The following is a 21,559-nucleotide window of genomic DNA, read 5'->3' as shown; positions in this document are numbered from 1 at the left end:
ATGGGGAAGTTGAACAGGAGGATCTTTCTTCCCCAAGCTGTCTGGACGGTGCCACAGCCAAGACGGACCACTTGGGCCACCACTCACATCCCCAACCTGAAGGAGCAGCCACGAGACAGGGAGCTGCTCAGCGCTGAGCCTCCTCCTGACCATGGCCCTGTGGGGATCCCCTGGATTGGAGATCCTGGGGGAGCACCAGCCTGGGGGGCCCTGCCCCTCCCCCAGTCTTGCCCCTGGAGCCTCCCCAACTTCCAAACAGCACTGGATTCACCACATCTTGAGGAGCCAGGAGCCAAGAGAAGCAGCTCAGACTTGGCATCCTGCTTCTGTTCTCTGCCCAAGAGTCACCAAAAAAAATGTATGGTCTCACAGCAGGCACAGCATCTTGTTTCTTTTAAAAAATAAATATTTATAAACGTAGGGAGGAAGATTCAAAGAATCAGAGTCTCTTTCCCTCCAAAAGCACAAATATCCCATGTGAGTCAAACCAAGGTAAGTCCATCAACCCATAAATGAAACTCCACCCCCAGGAGCTCTGCCTTGAGGGGCAGGGGAGCTGATCTCTGGCTCCAGGCCTCTTAGTCCCCCTTGGTGATCAGGTCCTCGATGTAGGCATCCAGCTCGTCATCTGTGTTAATGTCTATATCCTGGAACAGAGCAGTGCAGGGTCAGCCGGGGGCCACAAGGTGGTGGGGGGCCCGCCTCCCCATCCTTTTTGCAGCCCGTGCCCCTTCCTCTCGCCCCTCCACCCTGGCTGTCAGGCCTTGTCCCTTCTTATCATCCGCCCACTCCCTCCTCTGTGCACAGATGACGCCCAGATTTCTTGCTCCTACCATGCCTCTACCCCAAGTTCCCGGCTTGCCTTAGCCATGCTGCAGGCTTCTCAGACTCAAAACATCCAACAGCTCAACGGCACCACCCACCCCGAGTTGCTCCATCTTGGTACAGGCCACCACCGCCTCCCCTCCACCCAGGGGCTCAGACAAACCACAACCATCACCCTTGTTTCCTCCCCTTCCCTCAAGACGTTACAACAAATCTGCCCACTTCTCTCCCTCCTCACTGTCACCATCCAAGGTTCAGGCTGCCAGAATCTCTCACCCAGACAACTGTGGGAACCTCCTCACTGGAGTCCCAGATTCTAACCTCCGCCCCCTCCAGGCCCTCCTACAACCAACCAGAGTAAATGTCTTAGATTGCAAACGTCTTAGTGCCACACCCTCCAGAGACTTCCCACCTGGTACAGGGCCCTGCTTCTTCTATCGCCCACATCTCCCTGCCTTGGGCCTCAGGCCCTGCTCTTCCCTCTCCCCAGAGCTCTCACATCCCACTCCTGTGTGACTGGTTCTGCCCTCAGCTCAAGTACCTCCTCAGAGAGGCTTCCCCTGCACACCCTAGTAAAGCGGCATCCCTGTTTTCTGTCTCTCTCATATTTACTTCACAGCACTTCCTGCCAACAGTAGTTCTGTCTCCTCCACTTGTTGGGCTATGAGAGCAGGACCCCTATCTTGCCTGTCTGCTTCACCAAAGGTCCCCAGGACAGGCACAGAGCAGTTGTCCTCAATGTTTACTGCCTGGATAAAGGGCTGAGACCCTACAGGGCGCTCCCTGCTTCTGGGCTACCTAATCCCATCTGGGCGTCATCTGGAAAATTGAGAATGTTTTTCTGTTTTATGACTTGGAGGGTTCTCAAACCAGGTTGTATATCAGAATGTCTAAACAAGGGCAAAAGTCTGATACCGTGGGTCTGGCTGGGATGAGGCCCAGGCAGCCGCACCACCTCCAGCCCTCCTGGTCAGGATGCTGTGCAGCCAGGGTTGGAACCACAGATTCCTGTGAGTGGGGAGAAGGGAGCAGGAGGTGCCCAAGCCCCCACCCCGAGACACCAGGTGGTCCGCTACAATGAGAGGGCTGCCTGGCTCACCTCCTGCACCTTTTGCAGGAGCGCCACGATGTTGGTCCTCAGCTTCTGCAGCTTCTCCTCTGTCTCGCGGAGCTTTCTCTCGGAGGTACGCAGGCTCTCCTCGGAGGCCTTGGCCCGCGAGTCGGCGCGGCTCTGGTAGGAATGGCACAGGTTCTGGAGCCCCACTTCATATTGCTTGAAGTACTCTTTCTGTTGGGAGAGGAGCTGGTGGGTGAGTGCATGAGCTCACGAGGGTCCCCAGTGCCCTTCTAGATGGGCACTGGTGTCCCCAACTGGCTCAGCACAAGGAAGCTCAGTCTGAAGGGATGCCGGACCCAGAAGCAAGTGATCTCTCTAGCTCCAGAGAAGAAAGACCTCGACGTCCACCTCCTCACAGGGCTGCCACGAGGACGAAGACAGGATCACACATGAAGCACGTACCAAAGTGCTCTGGCAGACTGCCAGCCGTGAGTAAATGTGAGGGATGATTCTCACCATTCACCTTTCTAAGTGCACAACAGCACTTTGAGCAAACCACTTCCAAGTCACAACCAACAATGTCAAGATCAAAAGTTCTCTTCCACAAGTATTTTATCAAGCACCTATCAACAACAGATTCCTCCAGGTTTGTGTAGTATGTTTATACAGCATCAGAGCTTTTCACCATCTTCCCTGAGTACCTGAAACTTCCCGGGGGTGGGGCAGTAATGTTAACTAGCACTTTCTCTAGACATGGGGCTTTATCAAACTTTTAGAAAGTAGCAGAACACTTGTTTCAAATGAAAGTTACATGGAATCTCAGTATAAAAAACCATCTGGGTAATAACTCTTTATGTTTAATTTCAAAGTTATAACATTATGATTTACTCATAAATCACCAACGTGAATGATGAGGCCATGCTGATGAACACAAACCCATGACCAGCAGGTCCTGGCTAACAACTGCAGTCTCGCCAACTCTAGCATTTATTTACTTCTGTGAAGATGTATGAACTACCTAGCACTGAACGGCTAAAAACTGCTGTTTTTAAAACGTGTTAGAACTATATAATTGTTTACAATCTAGAATACTATCCCAGTTAAATCAAGATGGCAACAGAAACTTCAAATTCTGCACAAAAAATAATTATCACTTGGCACCGCAAAAATAAATGTTCAAGCAGGTGCCAAAAGTATTAAAATGTAATACACAATGTCTTAAGCCTAACTATGATTTGTATTCATTTTAATTTTTTTTCCACTTTTAGGCCATTAAAGATTCACAGGCAGTTACGTTACTTTTAAAGTGTATGTGTGTGTGTGTGTGTGTGTGTGTATATATATATATATATATATATTTTTTTTTTTTAATCTAGTATTTGCAGGACCCCTGACGGTCTGGAACTCCTAGTCCAGCATGATGAGCAAAAGGACGGTCATTTACAAACTGACAAGGATACAATGAACATTAGACTCTTGTTGTGTCCCGAACGTTAAAAAAAATTAAAGTTTGAGTTATTTTAGGCATTTCACTTAGGTGGCTATTAAAATGATGCATTAGTGGTACACCTCCCTTTACAGGCATAAGCCAACAGACTATTTTAGGCTCAGATGCTCCTACTGACTGTGCTTTGGTCTGAGCGGTCAGGGCCACTGCAAAGATCCCACTGCACCCAGGCTTTACTCTGACTTTGGCAACAACTTTAAGCCAAAAGCAACAAACATACCAGGCCGACCTAGCTGGCCTATCAGCTGTTTGTTCCTGGGATCTGCAGAGGATGCCTGCAGCCTGAACAAGGGTAAGCGCTGAGGTGTAGCAGCTTTCTGTGAAGCCACCATGAGTTCTGCACCTTCTAGCTTCCCCAGGGTGCAGTGCCCCCTCATCTCGCAGGGGAGCAAGACCCTTGGCCTAACAAGTTGTTCTGGGTTCAAATCTGGGCTCTATTAAGACAGACTGTTCACCTCTCTGCCCCTGGGTTTCTTCAGCTCCTAGCCTCATTTCCCTTTTTTAAAGTAGAATGGAGACAAAACTCCATGTTTTCCTCTCTGGCAAACTTTATCAAGCATACAACTGCCCACGAGGGCCTGCCATCTTAAACATATTAACCCTGCAGTTTCAATTCCAGTTGTCCTCTCCAGAAACTCCTCCCTAGAAAACTTAAGCTATTCCTACAGCAGAAACATCCTCTTGATGTGGATGACTCCCAATCCCCATCTCCAGCCCTGCCCTTCCCGCCCCTCCCAAGTGCCAGCCCCAATCTCCAGTGTCCTATCCACTGGACATCACCAGAAATGAAGTGCTGGTACTTCCAGCCCAAGTCAAATCACAACTCGTCTTCCTCACCCTCACCCTGCTTCTCTCCCAGTTAACAGCTTTGTCATCAACCTCCAATTCCCACAGGCCTGAGAGACAGGGGAGCACGTGACCTCTGCCTCCTCACCATCACCTGCCTTCAGTCAAAGAAGGACCCCTGACACGGCCCCTTCACCTGTCAGAGCTCCCATCCCCCCTCCCTGACCTATTACCATTAGACCAGCTTCCCTGTCCCTGTGTCTCCCATCCACCCTCCTTCCCAGAACCAGAGTTACCCTCTTAGGGGCAGGGTCAACAGACTACTCACTGCCTGTGACCAAATCAGCCTGCCACCTGTTTTTGTAAACAAAGCATTACTAGACCTCAGCCACGTCCATTCCTTTGCATATGGTCTTATGGCAGCTTCCACACTGTAACGGCACAGCTGAATAGTTGCCACAGAGACCTTACAGCCCATAAAGCTGAAAATATTTGCTAACTGGCCTCTACAGAATAAGCCTCTTGACCCCTGCCCCAGACATGGTTCAAGTCGACAATTCCATCCGCTCAAACCTTTAGCTGGGCCTCCATTTCACACAAAGTTTAAGCCACTGCACCTCAGGGGGGTGCCTCCGATGCCTCCTATCCTGGCTCTGAGGGCCCTTCTCCCTGAGTGCTCACCACAGAGACCACTGCCCTGGCCCCCACCTGCCCTTGCATCCCTGAGCCTTTGTTCACAACAGTCCCTCTGCCTCAAACACTTCCCGTCACTTCTACAAACACTCGCCCAAACCCACATTTTCTTTAGCCCTGGTCACTCTCTCCCCCTCCCAGAGGCTGCCCCAGCCCTCCCACCCACCTTGCAGAGCACTTACTGCTCTCAGCCTCATGTCTAGGTACCTGCTAAAAATTCAGTCTCTACTGACTCTTAAGCCACTTGGAGGCTCCAGCACTGAGGCACTGCATCTGCATTTGCTAAATAAGATCCCACGCTTATCTCCACACACCACGAGCTTCCGTATACCTCGGAGCTTCCCTATACCTCCGAGAGTCACGTTTCCGGCACTTTGAACCTAAGCTCTTTACTGTTTCCTGCCTTGACAGAGAAAAAGGGACATACTCCACACAAGTCACACCGGGCCTGTCCCTAAGCTAGGATTCTACTCCACCCCAGCATCTCACCAGCTGCACACCAGTCTTCCGGCTGAGCAGCTTCTTTTTCCACAATGTAAAGTCCCCTCTTCCCTTCCCTCAGCAGATGAAAGAGAAGCTGGCCAAGCGGGGAAGGGCGCACACAGCTGAGAGCTGACAATCACAACAAGCACCAAGGGGGGCGTGCAGAGTCAAAAACCAAAGGCTGGGCAGACTCACCAGAGGAAACGATATTAGCTCATCTGAATTCATAGCACTCAGCTCCTTCTTAGAGATGGGGAAACTCGGAGGCAGGAAGTACCGTAAACAATTCCTAAACAAGAAAGAAGGTGGAGACTGGAAATCAGAATGGCACAGAGCTAGTGGAGAACCAGCGCTGACCCCAGAGCAGGACGACAACGCACCGAAGGATCTGGACGAGGAGGTCAATGGTCTCGTGGTTGGTGCTCGGGGCGGTGGTGTCGGGCTCAATGCGAATGCAGTCTGAGGTGGAGGGTTCTGCCATGGCTACAGCCTGCTGAGCCACTGCCGCCTCCTCCTCCTCCTCCCCGCCCTCCTGCTGCGTGTCCGGGCTCTGATACTCCGGGGAAGGGGGCTTCATCAACCGCACATCCTCACTGCCTTTCTCCACCCTAGGGAGGACCCAGTGTTTGTGTCACGTGTCCCAGGCTCCCAGGATGGGCTGCCTGCCCCTGCCCAACTCTGTCAACCCAGCCTCCTAGAAGGGGCATTACCAGCGGTCTCTTGGTGTCGTGTCCGTGGGCACATAGTCAAACTTCACCTTCCACCGCACCACGTTCTTGCCCAACTCCACGGCTGTGACACGGCCTGTGTACCACTCCCTGTTCACACGCACCTCCACGTGCAGCCCTTTATCTGAGAGTGCAGATGGAGTTAGAAAACTAGACTAGAGCCCCCGACCCAGCCAGGGCCACCTTGAGAAAGGTCATCCCAGGTTCACAGGGACAAGAACCCCTAGGAGCTTGACGCCACTATGCCAGGGACATGGAGCCCAGCCACTCTGGTCTCCTTCCCCAACTGTCATGAGAGTGCCGCAGAGCAGCATGGTAACTGCCAGCGGTGAACACCAAGGAACTGATACTAAAAATAAACACGAGGGCGTGCTAGCCTCAGCATTCTTCTCAGAATTAGACTTGAAACCACTGTTGCTTGAGAGCCAGGAGCCAGGAAAGCCTCCATGGGCCTTCGGAATACGGTGCTGCTGGCAAGGGGCCCCCTTCCCACTTCCCCACAGGCTCTGGGCACCTCCCTAAACTCACCTTTCTGAGCGCTCTTGAGGTCAGCTGGGTCCTCTTCCCCAGCACTGTCTGAGAGCTGCAAGAACAGAGTCTGTGAGAGGCAGCGCCAGTGCCCCTAAAGAACAGACTGTCCACCCAGGGTCATAAGCCATCACCTCATGTCGTCTTGTGCGGCTGTTTAAATCCCCAGGCCTCACTGAGAGCCACTCTCTCAACCATTATCTCAGTATGTACACACCTGCCTCCAAAAACGTCAGAAAACAAGAGAGCAGGCATAGGGGCAGAATGTCACAGACACAGAAGTACATCTGTGTCGGTGTCACCTCAAGCCTGTGAGTAGAGCCACAAGCCAGTCTCACTCAAGATCCTACCAGGTACCGTGTTTCTAGTCGTCTGTGTGACTGAGTGTCCTTCAGAGATGGACTAGGCTTCTGAAAGGCTCGTGTCACAGACTGCAGGTGGCGGGTGGAGACCCTGGGGAGGGAGAATGCTGAGAACCTACCTCATTCAAGTCCTTTTTTTCCTCCTTCACGGCAAACTTGCCCCGCTTGGACCTCTCTTTCCTCCTCTCAGCCTCTTCCTCGGCTTCTTCCTCATCAGAGACCCCAAGACTCCGCTTCCGACCAGGAGTGGCCTACAGCAAGAGGAGCGGGAACATGAGGGACCCTGGCAGACCCTCAGGTGCTGGAAGATCCCATCTGGCCTAAAGGAGCCATTCAGAAAGGGGTCTGTGGGTCTCAGTCCCCGCCAGGGCTGGGCTCCCAACAGTACTAGGGACACAGCAACCCCCGGCCTCTACGCCCACGAGGACCTTTGCTCAGAGCTGTCACAGGGGAGCCTCTCAGTTCATTCCCCACTGAACCACGCCAACCACTGCTGCAGCCCACCAAGGCTGTCACCAGATTGCAACCTCTGCCCACCGCGTGAGAAGCCAGTGAAGGCGACTCAAGTCTGTGGAGGACCAAACCTTGGTGGGGGCACCAAAGAGCTCCCTGGACAGGGAACCAGCAAGCTCTGTGCCCCCCATGAGTGCCTTCAGCTATCAGACTCCTCCTCTGCAGGGGCAGCACGGAAGGCTGATCTCCACTGAGGCTTCTCCACCCCCCACCGCCCCCCATGCAGTCAACGCTGCCCCCTCCATTCCTATACCACTGTGGGCAGGGCTGGAGAAGGAGGAGCATCTCACCAGGGAGAGTTTACTGGGCGGCTCCGGCTTCTTGACCACTGGAGTCTTGATGGCTCGGGGGGCAGGGACCTCCCGAGGGCTCTTGGAGTTGGGCAGCAGAGATGGTGATGGTGGCTGCACGGGAGGGGCGGGCCGGGATGCAGTCTTGACTGGAGTGTTGGCAGGCTTTCGGGGCACCTCAGGAGGCTGGAGCAGCCTGGAAGTACTGGCCTCCTCCCGTGCTGTCGAGGCAGGAGGCTTTGGGACACTGCTAATAATAGGAGCCTTTCGGGGCTGGCTGGCTGGTCTGGGAGCCTGCAGGGAAGGGGGTCTGCTCGGGGCATTCCTGATCACAGCAGGTAAAGGAGGTGACCGAGGACGCTGAGGTCTACGTGCAGGTTCCTGAAAGAGGCCCAGAGAGAGTGACAACATGGATCCCAGCATGAGACACCTGAGGAAAAGCCCTGCCCCTATCCCTGGGCTTTACCTCAGTGGAAGGTCTGGTGGTCACTTCCAAGGGCAATTTCTTCAGGTCAGCTTGGGAGCGGATGGGTGTGGTTTTCTGCAGGGTAAACACGATGAGGAGGTCGTTTGCGTATCTGGTACATTCAAGCAAACTCTTTTTGGAGCCCCACAGTCTGGGACAGTGGGCAAATAAAAAAGAACCCCTGGGCCACAGTCCTACTATTACAAGCCTCCCATTCTCACTGAGAAGACAAAAATTCACAAACACTAAACTACCAGCAAATTACAGGATTCTATATGATTAATCCAGCAATTGAGAGACTGGGGAAAAGTGTCAGTAGACTAAATTCCTATAAAACAAGCCAAAAAGGTTGGAGATCCCTAAAGGCCAAAGCTGGAAAGGACAGGTGGGAATTGGCAGACAGGGAGGCATGCATACAATGAGAGCATCTGCCTGTGCAGAAGTCAGAAAGGGAAAGGCTTTTGTAATAAATACGATAAACGGTTGATACCACACATATATCTAAAAAAACCTGACTAGTCAATTAAGAAAAAAATTTAAAACAACAGTAATATAAGAGAACAATAAGCAGTTCTAAAAGAAACACACGAAAAAGTTGTTCAATTTTAGAAATATGAAATTCAAATTTAAGATGTGTATCTTTGCTTATCAAATTTCCAAAAACATTTAAAAATAAATGTACTGCTAGTAAAAAACAAAACATAATACATCTTCTGGAGAATAATTTGGAAATAGTTATTTAAAGAAAACATAAAATTTTAAAAATCCTTTTACTCTTTCAAATTCACTTCTGGAAAACTAGCCCAAGAAAATAGTTATGCACTAATAAAAAAAGTATGTGTGTGTGATATGACACAAGTAAGTCATGATCTCTATTTCTAATAAAAAATATATGTATTTATGTGTATGTAGAGGTCATAAAAAGTTGGAAGGATGTGCAGTTAATGGTGGTTACCTCTAAGACAGGATATGTACTTTCTGGAGTTTCAAAACATTCTAAATGAATCGGACCTCTTTGTAATATATAAACAAAATTTTTTTTTTTAAAGAATGATCAAGGCATACTGGAGAACCAGTGTGCCTGGAGGTTGGGGTTGGGAAGCTTGGGCAGCACTCATGGGTGACAGAAGGATGAAACTGAGCCTGAGGGAACAGAGGAGACACTGAGGGGTCCTGCCCATGTGCCCACTGCCCATGACCCACACACCTGCAGGGCCTCCAGCTTCTCTTGCTGCTGGCGAATTTTCTCTGTCAGTTGCTTCTGCTTCTCTTCCTGTGTCTTCAGATCCTTTCTGAATGTCCCCAGGGGAACCTTCTGCTTCTGTTCAGAAGCCTCACACCTGTAGAGAGAAAGTGCTAGGAAGGGTGTGGCAAGATAGCTCCAGGTAGGGCAGGGTCCTTCCTCCTCAGCCAACCCATGCTCTCTCTCACCAGAGCAACCTCAGACTTCCCAAATGCACAGAATTAATACTCATTGCAGGATACACTTCTATTATTTCCAGGCACTTATTATACACAGCAAGACAGAGATGTAAGGATATGAGCACTGACCTCAAGAAGCATAGTGGAAGAGTGGAAAAAGCACGGGGGGAGGTGGGGACGCCCACAAACTCCTTGTTAGAAAATGTGCTCACCGGTCCTGCTCAGGATCAGGGTTCATGGAGCAAACCCAAGTGTCAGGGTAATCTTTTTCCACAGAACTCAGCTGGAAGGGGAGGGTCCGCCACTTCAGACACAAATCTGTGACACAGAACATACCCCCAACAAAACATCAGCCATGCCCACCAACAATAACCAGGCTCCTCCCAGCCAGGCCCAAGGCAGAGATGCCCCCGACTTTCTATGCAAAGATCCTCAGTCTGGCTCCAACTCTGCCTTCCTTACAGAACAGTCACTCTTCTCAGGGACAGTGATTTCAGCAACGATGGAAACTTTATACCACGGACCCTCAGCGGCCCCAACCCCTCTCCCTCCTCCAGCAAAATCCTGACTCAGTCATCACTCACACTTTTACCGATGTGGTACCAAACCTTGTGAGACCCGGCAGGGTAGATGACCTCCTGCCTCATTTAGAAGGAACAGGTGGGCACAGCACAGCCCCAAGACTGAGCTCCCAGGGCCATCACCAAACAGACTCATATCCCTAGTGGGACATACGTCCCTGAATGTCAGTGCATTCAGGAGGCCAGCACGGTGACTATGATGGAAAGGAGTCAGGAGGAGGTGCCGACCCCCAACTCACCACACTGGATGGTGGTTGGGATTTCCATAGCTCTCCGCCGTTTGTAACGCAGCTCACTGGATGGAGGCTGGTTCCAGTTGGCAGAGAGGTAGCCGAACTCATCCCAGAACTTGATGATTCCCCGCTGGGCTGGAAGACAAGCACCCACACATCGCGTGAGGAGTCAGCCCCCTGAGGCAGCGAGAGGATCTCAAGGCTGGAGGTGAAGCGAAAGGGCATTACCAATGGCGATGTCCTTCCAGTACTGCGCCAGGTGCTCCCCCATCGCCCGCAGCAGGTGCCGGTACTCCTTGGCATCAGCAAAGTCCTGCTTGTTGTGTGTAGGCTCCAGGACCAGGTAGGGCACATCTACAACCCCAACGACCCCGCCACATGCCCTGCAGGAGGAGGTAGACACGGCTCTGTCACCCCACTGACCAAACCTCTCCCGCCAACCATCCTGGGCTGAAGCTCTCCTCAGGCAGCACTCACATGCCCCCTTCCAGCTGTGGGCCCACTTTCTCATACATCTTGATCAGGCGGCTACAGTTGTAGATGAACATGCCGTCCAGGTCCCGGTGTTCGATGTTGACCCCAAAAACAAAGTTCAGTTCCTTGGGTTCTTTAAGCGCTCTGAGAAGACAAAAGATAAATTCAAACAGATCAACCCATTAACACACAAATACCATGGTGTTTAAGATGTATTAAGCTTAAGCTGAAACTTGAGACACTTAAGTTTTGCCTTTGCATTCAATATGCAACCTGTAGACTTGACAAGGATACTCACTGTGCAGTCACTCTAAGCTCCCTAATTAAAAGTATATGACTTTAGCTTTTGGTATCAAACGGGGATGTATTTAGTATGAATGGGATTCTGTGAAGCTGTTGCAAATCTCTGCTAAGATGCTTATTTAGTAGAATAAACACAAGGTCATCTGCATAACCATTCCACTAATGTGACAGTAATTAATTTTAAAAAGACAAAAATTCACAAGAACAATAAACATGTGAGAGAAGAAATGATCATGGGATAAATGTCAACAAAATCGTGGAAACTGAAAAGCAGATAGATGATCAGTGGACAGACTCACGGGGCAGATACCCGAAACCTAAGCCTGTGGTGAGGAGGCCAAGAAGTAAGCAAGGACTCAGGCCCAGAGCCTGCAGAGGCTCCAGACATGGTGGGGGACATGGAGATCATGTAATGAGCCAGGACAAATGCCCAGTCTAGATTAAAAGGAACAAACTCAATCTATAGCATTATTAAGAGTACATATCACCAGGTGGGAGAAGTATAAGGGAGTTTACAGCTGTATTTCTTAAATAGTCTGTATTTTACAAGTTGTATACTACAAGCATTTTATACATCCTTTAAATGAAAAGAAAAAAAAGGAAAAAGGAAAGGAAGAGGGAAAGGATGGGCAAGGTGGAGAGAGAATGGAGGAGAGAGAAAAGGGGAGAAAGGAAGGGAGGGAGCGGGGAGGGAAGGTGAGAGTGCTGCCAGTGAGGACAGGTTGGTGTTCAACTCAAGGTGCTGGCTCTGCCCACCTTGTCCTGGCTCAGGGGAGAACTGAGCTGGGTAACCTCTCCTGTGGTGGGCATGTGACAAACGTCTGGGAATCACAACATTAATGGCTTTCTCAAAGCAATCTGCATGTGACAGAATAGCAACCTTGTGGGGTGGAGAGGGATTCCTCAAGCTCTTTCTTTGTCAATAATCCATACAAAAGCTACATAATTTTAAAAGACCCAAGGCCAGCCGGGCACTCACCGCTGCTTGGCCTCCTTGATCCGCTTCTTGACATCAGCTTCTCTGCGAAGGGTAATGGCCGTGTTCTGGACCTGTCGCAACATCACCTAGAAACACACGCCAGCACCAAGTAAGGAGAGGAAGTGCTATGGGCCACAGCTGGTAATATCATTAACAACACATCTGAAACTTCTCACTTTAAATCACATGGACGCAAAAACAGACCTAGAAATTTACTTCCTTTCCACAGAAAAGGGCCTTAGCTAGGGACAAACACAAAAGCTGTGCTTCACTTGACCAGACTTGCTGACACAGAGGAGGAAACACCCCCAACTGAAACAACAGTCTGAAGAGGTGTGTGTGTCGCAGGGGAGGGGTGGAGAACTGCTGACCCTTACTGCTGTGTGTGACCTGAGGGAAGTGACCCTCTTCCATTTCTTTCTATAAACTGAGGATACTAACAGTGTCCACCTCACATGGTTGCCAAGATCCTGCCATACAGTGTGTTCAATAGTGACTATGGAAACATCATCACATCCCATTTTGCAGCTCTAGGGCAAGGGGTTCATGACTGGCGGTAGACAGAGCCAGGCGAGCTCTGGGATCCTAAGGGCAGCAACGCTGGAGAAGAGCTGCTGGGTCTGGGGCCTCACCCTGGAGTCCCGTGTCAGGTCTCCGCCCAGGCGCACTTCTAATGTCCGAGCTTTGCTCTCCGCCTCCCTTGCCTTCTCTTCAGCTGAAACCCAGAAGAAACCATGATAAGAATTCAAAAGGTCAAAACTCTTAGCTATCCCTCCTGGACCCCATAGTGCAGTCCCTGCCGTATGAGACATTCGTACACTGTCAGGGAACAGGTGAGCTGGGAGAGCAGCCTCCTTGCTTGGAAAGTCAAGGAAGCCCCAAGGAAAACAGACACCTTTTCCAACTTTACAAATGAATCAGAACAGGTCAAGCACTGCGCAAGGCAACCAGAGTTAAACCCTCAGCAGGAGCTGGAAGTTACCACCAGTCCTCAGCCAACCACTCTCCTTGAGCAGCCAAGAAGCTTTGTCAGCAAGAGAGACCTTGAGATTTTTGCCCTGGAGTCAAGAAAACCAATTTCACAAGTATTTGTGCCAGAGGACAGTGTGGGACTCTTCACTCTGGGCAGGCAAGCTTTAGATAACAGCCTGTAAATGGCTGAAGGAGTAGCCTGGAAAGAAAAATTGCTGAGGGAGAGGTGGGAGAGAAACTGGACCAGTGGTTCAGGAAAGCCCACCCCTGGGTGTTGCATGGAGCTTTTGCCTGGATCCTGCTTTTGCCGCAAGCAACATCCCCCAGACGACCCTCCTGCCCAGGGGGTCATTACCAATCCGTGCCACGTGCTCAGCTTTCTTCACCTCCTGCTCCGCGCGGGTCTTGAACCGGCTTGACGTGTACTTGTACATCCTGGGGGGGCGGGGGGCGAGTAACCAGAGGGCCTGAGCATCAGAGGTGCAGGGCAGCAACTATCTTGGCCCTCCGATGAGTCAAAGCCAAGCTTATTTTAGCAAAAAGACTCAATTGCCTACTCCACTTGCCCCCTGCCATCCTGCTCCATCTTTGAAAAGCAACCTCACTACTCTCCGAGTGTGTCATTAATCCCACAGTAGAAACCAACCTCAGCAACGAGCAGGGCCTCTGCTTCCCTGTGTACTGTCTAAAGGGCCATTGGCCCTGCAACCAGAGGCTCAGACAGCTCACCGTGTCAGGCTGAGCACCCTCCACCTCACAGAAGGCACACTCAACAAACCTCACCAGCCACCTCTGCCCCTCCCTCAGGACCCAGTAGTTTGTCTGCAGTTAATCAAGCAGCTTAAAGACCCAAACGCAGTCAACACTGTCAGAGCCGCTGATCCACCATCACTTCAAAGATGCCCCAGAGACACATGGCCAGGCCCCATTCTTGGCCCAAAGGAAACAGCAGGCCAGGGTGGGCAGGCCCCTACCTGGGCTTGTAGAGGCAGCAGGAGAGCCTCTTGGTCTGCACCTTGTGCCCGTGGATGAAGATCCGCATCCGGGGATCAATGTAGAGCACAGCAGCATAGGCGCGGAAGGAGCGGCGCTCTGGCTTCCTGGAGGCAGCAGAATGGAGGGTGCTGTCACCCTCCCACCACCAGCCCAACCGAAGGCCTGGGTGGACAGCCTCTCTGCAGGCTCTCCACCTTTCCACCTCCCATCTCGGCTTCTCTTGCTGCCCTGAGGGGTGCTTCCTCTGTGTGGGCACCACATCCCACCTCCTCTCACGTCCCTGGCACAGACACCTAAACTTGCCCCACCATCCCAGCACGGACCTGGCAATTCCTCTCCCCTCTCTAGGCCTCGGTCTCTTTCTCATTCAAGTTAAGGAGCTGGGGCAAGGATCTGGATTAGCTGAGGACCTGCTGTCCTTCTATTCATCCCTTCTGCCTTGTGGCAGGAAGACATTGAGTTCTCAGCTTTACCAACTCTAAAACTGGGGAATTCAGGGAACAAGCTCACCCCTCTCAACCTCAAGTCACCTCCCTTTTCCTCCCTACCCAGCCACACTCACGTGCCCTCCGGAGAAGTCTCTGCCATCTGGATATCTCTTGGATTTGAGATTATGTCCAGCTCTGGCTCTCCGTTATCCATGAGTTTGAGATTGAAGATGATCACCAGCGTTCCTAGGGAATAGAAATCCTGTTGTTCTACCAGGCACCCCCAGCCAATCCCCATACTGCTCCTGGCTCTGGAGCTCCCTGATGCTAGAGGCCGCAGGCCTACTTACCACTGTCCCCAGGAATCTTCATGAACTGAGTCATCACTTCCTCTTCATTGCGGAAGGGAGAATACTTATAGATGAGTTCCGTCTCGATGGCAAACTTCTCCACGTTGTCTGTAACAGGTTCCCGGGTCCGAGCATTCCAGGTGGGCAATGGGACTATCACCTTTGGAGGAAGCACAAGCAGACACTTGAAGGAAGCCCCAGAACAGCCTTCCCCCCGCAAATGTGCATCCATCTTTTCCCTCCCCACAGCAGCTCCACACTGCCCCAAGGGGAGGCCCAAGCCTCCCAGCCTGGCACCAGTGGCTCTAGCTTCTGCCCCTTCCCAAGACTCTGCCTCACACTGCTAGGTCCTCTGGGGTATGCTGCCTTATGGCCTGGGGGTCTTTGCATGAGCAGTTCCCTGCTTGGGATATCCTTGGTCATTTTCCCTATCTGGTAATAAGTTATTATTTCCACTAAGCAAAACATATTTGCGATGACCTAGTGAATCTAAAGACACACACAAACATAACTTATAACTCAGCAATTCTACTCCCAGGTATATATCCTAGGAGAAATAAAATCTAAAAACAAAACGCTATAGTATGAGTCCATTTATATAAAATTCATAAATAAGCAAAAAATAAACTATTATTCAAGAATGCATACACAGGTGACAAAATTATAAAGAAAAACAAGGAAATGACTGATCATCACCAAGGCAGTTCCTTAAGAGGTGCGATAAGGAATATGATTGGTGAGGGACACATGGGCTTCTAGCATCAGTCTATGGTGGTGGCTACGTGGGTATTTGCTTTATAATTACTCTCAACTGTACGTAGATTATTTTTTTTAATTTTATTGAAGTCTAGTTGATTTACAATGTTGTGTTAATTTCTGCTGTACAGCAAAGTGATTCAGTTATACATATATATATATACATAGATTTTAATACACTCTTCCATATGTGTAAAATTTAATCTTACATCTATGTAATCTTCTAGAAAATCCTACCCTTGTCAATTATACCTCAATAAAACTGGGAGAAAAATCCTACTCATTCTTCAAAAACCCTACTAAAACGCCACTTCCCCGGAGACATCAACATGCATCTCTCCCCCACGCCCCCACCCCTCTCCCAGGTGCCGGGGAGCCCTGTAGCCTGGGATTCCCTCTGCAGAGCAAACCACTCCAGGCACCTCAGAGGTTCAAAATGGCTGGCTGGCCCACCCTGCAGAAAAGGGGATTCTGTATTTTAACAAGCTCTGTGGTGATAAACTGTTAAGAGTTCTGAGGCACTTTACTGGTTTCTAAGAAGCTACAGTATTCAGCCCTGGGGCTGGTCTGGACACATTCCCACCCAGCTAAAAGTGATCTTATTTTGAAATCTTGGCTGAGTTCACACTAGAGTACAATCCAAAACAGTGACCTTCTAGCTCCAAGTAAGGAAAAAATTTCAACCTAGCTTTTTCACCGGGGGAATTGAATTCCATGTGTGTTCTGAGAATTGGTACCTCCTTTACACCTCCCAATCTTCACAGCAGTCCCAGGGGACAACGGCATTACTTTAACCTCTGGGCACTCACCTCATTTGACACCCACCCACCATTGGAATATTCCTCCTTTACTTTCAGGGTCACCACTCACCTGGCTTTCCTCCTACCCCTCTGGCCGCTCCTGCCTCCTTTGCTGCTTTCCCCTTCTCCTTGGCCTTTACATGTGGGTGGGCATGCCTAAGACCCCAGGCCCTCTTCTCCAACACGCTCTTTTAGGTGAGCCCATTCACTACGAAGATTCCTTGGAGTCTAAGCCTCCCCCGAGCTCCAGACCCAGACTTAACTTCGCGTGTCCAGGACAAAAAGTACACGCTTCCCCTCCAAACTGCCCCTCTTCCATCCTTCCCCAGCTCCAGACAGCCCACCCCCAAGTGCCACACCAGGACCTCAGCCATCTACAACCCCCCTTCCCATTTCCCCTTTCCAACTGATTAAACACCAAATCTGCGGCCACTCCTATTTCTCTCACCTCCCTGCTGGAGTCCTGTAGACAGCCAGGGCCTCTGACACCAACACCCCAATCTTTCCAATCCAGGCACCACACAATAACCAAACTGATCATTTCAAAGAGGATCTAATACATTGCTTAGATTCCCTTTCCTGGATGCTTTTAATAAAGTCCCACACACTCCCCAAGGCCCAGAGGTCAGGCCCGACCTACCCTCTCTGCTCTCCAGAGGCAACCACCTCTCGTCAGGTGGCCCCTCTGCCCTTCCCACAGCCCCCACCAGCTCTCAGGCCAGGAACAGACCGTTTCTATTGACGCGCAGCCCCTGCTCGCACCACCCTCAGTCCACCAGGAAGCAGTCCTGAAAAGCCCAGCCGGGGCCAAATCCTCCTGCCCCACCTTTCCCGGGAGTGCTTGCCAGCTGCAGCACTTCTCTCACTCACCAAAAAGGCAAACAAACCCAGTGGCTCACGAAGTAAAGACGGCAGAAAAAGAGCCTTTCGTTCCCAGCATGAACTGATTTGCTATGATTTAGGCTCACATCTAAACAAGGCCAGTACCAATTTACTCACAGCCAACCAACACAGATGAGTTAGACTGACACTGACCGCATTTCACCTGTTTAAGTGACAGGAGTGGATTTCTCTCTGCAGACCCTCTTGGCCCCCTCTCAAGCTCTGGCCTCCATTTCTCGCACAGGAAAGGAGTTAAGAGTCCAGTCTGAGGCTAGGCAGGCCAAGGCCTTCCCTGATCCTCCCATGAGCGGGCGCAGACCTCACCAAACCAGCTCTGCAGATATGAGCCACCAGGCCCAAAGAGAATCAGCTGTGCATGTGTTTAACTTACACAGTTAATTACCAAAAGGTTTCAAAATCAGAATATTCTAGAGTCATTAGGCCTTCCTTCCAGCATAACAATAATCAGCTGAGGCTGTGTGTCAGCTGCCACTTACTGAAAAACTTAAATGACTTTCCATGTGTTCACCTGCTTCACTACCTGTCCAGGCCCTGCAGGTATCAGACTTGTTTGTAGCTTCTGATATAAATGGTTAGAGTAACACATTTCCTCAAAAGGAAAATGCACTCACAGCACATTCCACAAAATCACCATCATATGGGAAAGACAGTGCTGTTCCTATTATTATCACCAGCTGTGGTCTCCACCCATAGTCAGGGAAGCCCCAAATACTCCCCCTGATAAAACAGCTCTCCCCAGTGACAACCCCTACCCCAGGACTGAATTCAAGCTGCAGATCTACGAGACCTACAAATCCAACTCTTGGTTCCTGACACTTGAAGGCCTCATTCTCAGAACCGGGACATCTCTTCTCTGAAGCTGTGAGATTTTACTTCCTCTCCCATTAAGACACCTGCCTTGGGCTTCCCTGGTGGCGTGGTGGTTGGGAGTCCGCCTGCCGATGCAGGGGACGTGGGTTCGTGCCCTGGTCTGGGAGGATCCCGCGTGCCGCGGAGCACCTGGACCCATGGGCCATGGCCGCTGGGCCTGCGCGTCCGGAGCCTGTGCTCTACGGTGGGAGAGGCCACGTCAGTGAGAGGCCCGCGTACAGAAAAAAAAAAAAAAAAAAAAGACACCTGCCTTAACCCCTCAACCAGTTCATCCAACCAACCAGCTAATCCCCTAACAGGGGATGTGGCTGCAATCCTGCAACGCCAATAAGCCCAGCATGCAAATGACCTATGAAAACAGCCTGGGCAGAACTAGGAAGTAGAATGGTGACTGGGAGAACGAGGATGGGACCTACTTCATCAATGCCTTCCTCCTCGTGAAAGGTACGCGACAGGAAGAGACAGGTCATGGTCTCTTCCTTCTTGGTGAAGAGGATAAAATCCTTCCCAATGCGCATTGAGCCCCTGAAAGGGAAGCAGAAATGGGTTATTCTCCTAGGGATTCAAAAGCTCATCTGAAGAAGGAGCAAATCCCCCCTCTGGACGTGATGAGACTGCCTTTGGAGGGCTCCCCTAAAGGCCTCCCTGGGACCCAGGACCCTGAGCTGAGCTCCACAGCCCTCGCTCCCTCTCCTCCCCGCCCCCCACCTCCCGACACTCCTCCTCCTGCTCTTCCGTGGGCCTCAGTTTCTCCTCATCACCTTCTCAACCACATTTTCCCAGCATGCAGGGTTCTCTCACCACCAAGCATCAGCCCCAGGGGAGTCTCACCCCAGCTTGTCGCTGCCTGTGCTCTGGTTTCTTCCCAGCCACACAGGGCTGCTGTGGCCTAACTGTGAGCCACCAGGTTTCACTCCAGTAACACCTCCAACACACACATCATCTTCCACACTGAGCACATCCAGGTCTCACCCTGTCCTTCCTTCACTGACACAAACTCCCCTCCCATCCACTCATCAAACGGCAGCACCATCAAGGGAAGAGCCCACTGCCTATGCTCACAAGTCCTCAAAAAACCAGGATGGCCCCAAGGCTCAGCCAAACACAGGGCTAACCAAAGTATCACTGCTGAACACAGTTCCAAGGAGGCCTACAATTGGCTCATGTCCTGTAACCACAACCATCTTGTGTCTTGAATTATTTTGTCACCTCATTAAGCCACAGGTCCCTGCTTTAGGAAGCAATGGTTTCTGAAAAATGTGCCTCCAGGCTGACTTCCACAAGGCAAAAGTCTGAACGGAATCAACTGCTCCTTCCTCTATTTGGCTGAGTTAATCCTTCTGAGGAGCAGGCAAGGACAGGCCTTTCCGGGAAACACTGAACAGGGCAAAAGCGTGAAGCACCAGTGGGAACAGGACCCACTGATCTGTCTTCTGAGCAGCTTCTGGCTTTATGGCTATTACCTCATTAGTCCTCCTAATACCCCAGGGAGGTGACAGCGGCGGGAAGCCTTATTACTCCCTTCTATGTAAATACAAATACAAACTGGGCCAGTGTGCCAAGTATGCAAATGAACGCCATGCCCCATTTCCCCGAATGTTCAGGAAAACTCCAGGACACTATCCAGAGATGCCCCGGTGGCTGCCAAGTTGTTTTTCTCCTCCTCCAGTTCCCGAGGTGCTGGCAATGCTCCCTCCCCAGACAATCTCACAGTCCTCCTCCTGCCTCCCTGAAACTTACCGGTGGCAAAACGAGGCAAATTAGCTTACCTTCTGCCAAAGCTTGCTCTTACCCTAATTTTGCAAAACCTCTCACTTTGTGCCTCTTCCCTGTCTTTGATCCTGACCTTGGAGGGTAAATAGCAACAACCCAGAAACGCCACTTCTCTGCTGGCTTCTCTGCTTCACAGCCCTATTCTCACCACAAATCACTTCCTCCTGAAACTCTTTCAACTTCTACACTGGTTTCAAAATGAATTCACTCTGAACACTAGAGGGCTCCTTCTCAATGGCGCCTTCTCAAAAGTCGTTCTACCAGAATATGCTGATGGCAACACTCTCAACTTCGGTATGCTTTCCTTCCTGGTCTTCTAAGCACTTCCAGAATCACATTTCTTTTGCTCCTGAAGCTTCCTCAGTAAGGAAGAATGTCAGCATTTAGAAGCCCATTTTCTACAGTAGGAAACAGATACTCAGAGAAGGTGAAATGGCTTGTCTGAAGTCACAGAGCTGATAAAACCAGGAAGGGGTTTTATCTATAATCCAGAAGGGAAGTCAGGGTTTCTTACATCTGACTCTAGGAGAACTCAGTTGTTGGAAACTTAGATCACCACACCAGAATCACCTGGGCCCTACCCCAGGCCCACCAAATCAGGCCCAAAATCTACCATGGAAAGATCAAAGGAGAGATGAAGTAAGAAGGGAGAAACTAGGCTAGGGCTCTCACAGTAATGATAGATTCTTAACCTACTCATATGTATTATAATCTCAATTTACAAAAGAGGAGGCTGAGGCTCACAGAAGCAATTAAGCGGCTGATGTCAGATTTGAACTTTGGTTTGACTGAAGTGAGATGGACAGCAGCTCCGGCCTTGCAGTCAGAAAGACGTGGTGCATATCTCAGCTCTACACTTGGGCATTTTCACACCTTTGGGCAAGTCACATCACCCCTATAAACCTCAATTTTCTCATCTGAAGATGAGAATCATAGTACATATACCTCACAGGGCTATGGTGAGGATTAAACGAAATCATCCAAGTAAAGTTTTTAGCACAGTGCCCAGCACATGGTAAGTGCTTGTTATTGAGAGACAAGTGGGAGATCCAGGTACCAGGTCCTTGCCATCATGGGAAGCACTCTCTCTCTTCCCCATACATCCAAGCTAGTTGCATGGAGGGACAACTGATGCTGCTGCCCAACCAAACACCACCCTCAAATAAAACAACACATTTCCATAGCAAGACTAGAAACATGACTCAGAATTCCATTTGTAGAAACTCCAATCCCACTAAATCTTATTCCATCCAAAGGTATGTACAACTGGAAGTGAGCATTTCAGAAATAGAAATCTTTCTCTTGGGGCTTCACTCAAAACCAGAACACCACATTCCAAATGCCAAACAAGTGGGAACCAAGGGCTGAGAAAGAAGTCTCAAGGGATGGGGAGACATTAGGTAGGTCCCTGCTACAGGGCCTGGCAGGACATGTGAGTAGCAACCAGGTCCTTTGGTGGTGTTGTGGGGGGGTGTTCTGGG

General features: G+C 50.5%; 1 protein-coding gene across 6 annotated transcripts in view; it reads right to left on the bottom strand.

The window, feature by feature from the left end:
* Positions 1-385: 385 nt before the first annotated feature.
* MORC2 (MORC family CW-type zinc finger 2) overlaps positions 386-21,559 on the bottom strand; it is a 40,097-nt gene continuing 18,923 nt past the window's right edge. The window contains exons 6-27 of one of the 6 annotated variants that reach the window (XM_060121265.1): positions 18,722-18,830; positions 14,977-15,136; positions 14,761-14,872; positions 14,177-14,302; positions 13,558-13,637; positions 12,863-12,945; positions 12,231-12,316; positions 10,952-11,092; positions 10,703-10,857; positions 10,481-10,609; positions 9,873-9,978; positions 9,446-9,578; positions 8,239-8,313; positions 7,773-8,153; positions 7,089-7,220; positions 6,608-6,662; positions 6,062-6,203; positions 5,732-5,959; positions 5,547-5,640; positions 1,925-2,113; positions 1,741-1,833; positions 386-647 (exon numbers count right to left, since the gene is read on the bottom strand). In XM_060121265.1, the coding sequence (XP_059977248.1) occupies positions 579-647; positions 1,741-1,833; positions 1,925-2,113; positions 5,547-5,640; positions 5,732-5,959; positions 6,062-6,203; positions 6,608-6,662; positions 7,089-7,220; positions 7,773-8,153; positions 8,239-8,313; positions 9,446-9,578; positions 9,873-9,978; positions 10,481-10,609; positions 10,703-10,857; positions 10,952-11,092; positions 12,231-12,316; positions 12,863-12,945; positions 13,558-13,637; positions 14,177-14,302; positions 14,761-14,872; positions 14,977-15,136; positions 18,722-18,830 (2,878 nt within the window). In that variant the 3' untranslated portion in view covers positions 386-578. The remainder of the gene's footprint in view (positions 648-1,740; positions 1,834-1,924; positions 2,114-5,546; positions 5,641-5,731; positions 5,960-6,061; positions 6,204-6,607; positions 6,663-7,088; positions 7,221-7,772; positions 8,154-8,238; positions 8,314-9,445; positions 9,579-9,872; positions 9,979-10,480; positions 10,610-10,702; positions 10,858-10,951; positions 11,093-12,230; positions 12,317-12,862; positions 12,946-13,557; positions 13,638-14,176; positions 14,303-14,760; positions 14,873-14,976; positions 15,137-18,721; positions 18,831-21,559) is intronic. The other 5 variants (XM_060121266.1, XM_060121267.1, XM_060121270.1 and 2 more) reach the window with 5 other exon arrangements.

This window comes from Lagenorhynchus albirostris, chromosome 14 (assembly GCF_949774975.1).
Source record: "Lagenorhynchus albirostris chromosome 14, mLagAlb1.1, whole genome shotgun sequence".
NCBI lineage: Eukaryota > Metazoa > Chordata > Mammalia > Artiodactyla > Delphinidae > Lagenorhynchus > Lagenorhynchus albirostris.
This window is presented reverse-complemented; position numbering and strand designations above follow the sequence as displayed.